This window comes from Camelina sativa, chromosome 13 (genome assembly GCF_000633955.1).
Source record: "Camelina sativa cultivar DH55 chromosome 13, Cs, whole genome shotgun sequence".
Taxonomy (NCBI): Eukaryota; Viridiplantae; Streptophyta; class Magnoliopsida; order Brassicales; family Brassicaceae; genus Camelina; species Camelina sativa.
The window spans coordinates 10,324,496-10,328,387 of record NC_025697.1 but is presented as its reverse complement, the minus strand read 5'-3'; the positions used below and the strand labels follow the sequence as shown (position 1 = coordinate 10,328,387).

Sequence of the window (3,892 nt, the reverse complement as noted above, 5' to 3'; positions counted from 1 at the left end):
ACCAAAGCATGTACGTCTCTTTGATTAAGATCTCTATGATCAAGTAGATTGATTTAGATCGTTCGTAACATATATTTCTTTTCAGTTTACTTTGAATATTAAAGAGATACTATCCAAATTTGACTCCTAGTTTTGTGGAATTTTTTCTGATGTTAAATCCGAAACATAGACATATTTTCTGAAAGTCTAAAACTTCAAATATAATGCATAAAACGATTCTCACAAAAGGCAGAAGAAACATCAAACATAACAAGCATATAATAGAAATATAATATAATGCGCATTATAACTTTTGGGGGTCTATATATATATGAAGGTTTTGGTGCATGAACTTTGTAATAAGCCAACATAGCTAGTGAACATCATTATACCAGACTAAGTCACTAAGATAAAACGAAACACTCCCAAAATGTCTCTTCCATTTACACTTCTCCTTCTATTGATATTTTCAACATCGCCTTCTTATTTCATATCTCTCGCACACTCCAAAGTTGCCCGACTTGCGATTTCACCAACAACGCTAAAGATTGCACCTGATGGATCAACACAAAAAGTAGATGCATCTGACCTTAAGATGTTCTATTTTAATCAGACCCTCGATCACTTCACATTCACACCCAAAAGCTACATGACTTTTCAACAACGATACGCCATTGATTCTACGCACTGGGGTGGTGCTAAAGCAAACGCGCCGATCTTAGCGTTTCTTGGAGAGGAATCGTCATTAGATTCTGACTTGTCTGCCGTTGGCTTTCTTCGTGACAATGGTCCCCGTTTTAAAGCGCTCCTCGTCTACATAGAGGTGTGAGTTTAAACCTTTATATATATAAATCGTATGTAGTGTTTATTAATAAATGCATACAATATATAATACAGCATAGGTATTATGGTAAGACGATGCCATTTGGATCAGCAGAGGAAGCTTTGAAGAACGCAAGTACGTTGGGGTATTTGAACGCAGCACAAGCCCTAGCAGACTATGCCAAAATTCTCTTGCACGTTAAGGAGAAGTACTCTACCAAACACAGCCCTATCATTGTCATAGGAGGATCCTATGGTGGAAGTAAGTCTATAATATATGTAATTCTATATCATATTTGAAGTTATCATAGACATGCATAAATTATAAGGCTTGTGTGACATAGTTACTCTTAAACACATGTTCCTATAATACGGATTACTATATGAAATCTTATGATCTCCCGTCTCAGTGATAGTATTAAATATAGCATTTTTTTTGTATTAAATATAGCATTATATGAAGGTAAATAATCATTTTGTTTTTTCGTTGTACACAAAGTGTTAGCGGCATGGTTCAGGCTAAAATATCCACACATAGCACTTGGAGCATTAGCATCTTCAGCTCCTCTTCTCTACTTTGAAGATACTCGTCCTAAGTTTGGTTATTATTATATCGTAACCAAAGTATTCAAGGTAATATTAATGATCCAATAATTATACCAGATATCAACGTTTCCAACATGTAGGACCTTTTCTTTTTGTTTTTTCACAACTAATCCATTTCAACTATCTCGTCTTCACTAATCTTTGACGATGTTACATGTTGTTAAGTGATTTTACCTTTAGTTTACTAGATATTAGTTACATCTTTCGTTTTCTTGTTTTAAACATATATCATATCCCATCAGAAAACAAGTGAAAGATGTTATAACACAATCCGTAAATCTTGGAAAGAAATCGATAGAGTTGCTGCCAAACCCCAAGGTCTCCTGATTCTCAGCAAAAAATTCAAAACTTGCGCGTAAGAGAGAAATATCTTAATTTTTATGTTACCTTTTTTGAGTTAATCTACATTCTATACTTAAGTTCTTCCTTTACAACTATCTATCAGTCCATTGAACGGAAGCTCCAATATCAAAGACTTCTTGGACACAATATACGCCGAATCCGTTCAATACAACCGGGGTCCTAGTTATTCAGTGACCAACGTGTGCAATGCAATCAATGCCAACCCACCAAACAGTAAACATGATTTACTCGACCGCATTTTTGCCGGTGTTGTCGCTTTAGTAGGCAACCGAACTTGCTATGATCCCAATATGTTTGCGCAGCCAACAAACAATATTATCGCATGGAGATGGCAGGTATATATGCATCAAAATACATATCAAAACACGATATCAGTTTTACATTTAAAGGGGATATATTTGACTTATAAGCACATTTGAGTTAATTTTGTGAATTTTAGATTTAGAGAGATTTTAGTGGATTCCAAAAAATAATTGAATGATTTACATGTTTTTATTTCTTAATTCGTCTAGTTAATATTAATATGTAAAAAAAAATTGTTAAGATATAATCGTTTTATTTGCAAAATATACATGAATTATTATTATTATTATTATTATTATACTGGTTTACATGAATGATCTTTATACAGAGCTGCAGTGAAATTGTTATGCCGGTGGGATTTGACAAACAAGATACCATGTTCCCGACAGCACCGTTTAATATGACCAGTTACATTGAGGGCTGTGAATCAAATTACGGTGTCCCACCTAGACAACATTGGATCACAACGTATTTCGGCATTCAGGTCAGGTCAATATGATTTATATTTAATCAACTAGTTTTAAAGTCATCATAAATAGTTGAGTAATGACACAAGCCACGAAACCATCGTTTAGAAAAACTCTAGTAAATTGGATATTTTTGGAGTTCCTTGTATTTATTATTGTCTACGATGTAATTTTTTATTTTAGTTTTTGTTACTTTTTTTTTCAAACAATAGTAACGTATTGGTAAACTTATAGTAGTCTATTTGTACAATATATATTTCGTATAGATTTTTTAATAGTTTGTTAAAAATTATTTTTTTCTTTTGATGAAAATAGTTATTTACAACTTACTATATATATATATATATATATATATATATATATATTGCAGGATGTCAAGTTAATCCTCCGAAAATTTGGGAGCAACATAATCTTCTCCAATGGGTTGTCAGATCCATACAGTGTGGGCGGGTAAATAAATAGAATTAGTTGTTCATAAATGTTTGAATTAGTTACTAGTATATTAACGTACATAAGGCAATATCAGATATTTTTCTTATATTTCCAGAATTTTGGAGGATATTTCAGATACTGTAGTCGCCATCACAACAAATAATGGTACGTAAAATTCATTATATTTTCAACTTTGATTTAAAATGAATATATCTCTAATGTAATTTGATTATTACAATATGTTTTAAATGTAATATATGTGCAGGTTCGCATTGTCAGGACATTAGCTTGAAGAGCAAAGAAGATCCGGAGTGGCTCGTGATGCAAAGAGAGAAAGAAATAAAAATAATTGATTCTTGGATTTCAACGTACCAAAAGGATCTGAGAGATCTTAACATACCAATCTAAAGTTTGTTTGGTTATAGTATAAAACGATAATATATAAATCAATAACTACTTACGTACATCCGTAGTATGATTGCACTAGTTACTGAGATTGGGCTAGACTTTTGAATCTTTTATAAGTAGTTGCAGTTCCTTTTCAGTCTCGCTCAGTCCACGACGTGATGAGAACGCCGTGGTAAAAGACCTATATATGTACGCTATACAGACTTTGAGACTTTGAAAAAAAGGAAATGTTTTATCTATTTGCTCAATGAAGTTCTTCAAAGGCATTGTTAGGGTATTTAAAGAGAAATGTCACAAAGTCGGTTTAAAATGTTAGCATTCTTCAAAAGTTTTATAAAACTCATAGTACTAATCAAGGTAAGTCATACTACAACTGATCAAGTTACTGTTGATTTTTTTCTTTTTTTCTTTTTTTCTTTTTTTCTTTTAAATGTAATATATGAAGAGGTTCACGTTGTCAAGATATAGAGTTTTGGATATTGGACTGTGGTCCATTACAATATGGGTCGTCA

At 32.4% G+C, this 3,892-nt stretch overlaps 1 protein-coding gene across 1 annotated transcript; it reads left to right on the top strand.

The window, feature by feature from the left end:
- LOC104736299 (lysosomal Pro-X carboxypeptidase-like) lies at positions 331–3,646 on the top strand. Its single transcript, XM_010456261.2, has 9 exons — positions 331–802; positions 877–1,063; positions 1,301–1,434; positions 1,650–1,762; positions 1,853–2,105; positions 2,402–2,557; positions 2,911–2,990; positions 3,088–3,137; positions 3,238–3,646. Exons 1-9 carry the CDS (start codon positions 410–412, stop codon positions 3,378–3,380), a joined length of 1,509 nt encoding a protein of 502 aa, XP_010454563.1. The 5' UTR covers positions 331–409; the 3' UTR covers positions 3,381–3,646.

Coding starts and splice junctions, on each gene's coding strand:
- LOC104736299 (XM_010456261.2), top strand. CDS start 410: ATGTCTCTTCCATTTACACTTCTCCTTCTATTGATATTTTCAACATCG. Junction 1,763..1,852: donor AAAAAATTCAAAACTTGCGC/GTAAGAGAGAAA, acceptor ACTATCTATCAG/TCCATTGAACGGAAGCTCCA. Junction 2,558..2,910: donor CAACGTATTTCGGCATTCAG/GTCAGGTCAATA, acceptor TATATATTGCAG/GATGTCAAGTTAATCCTCCG.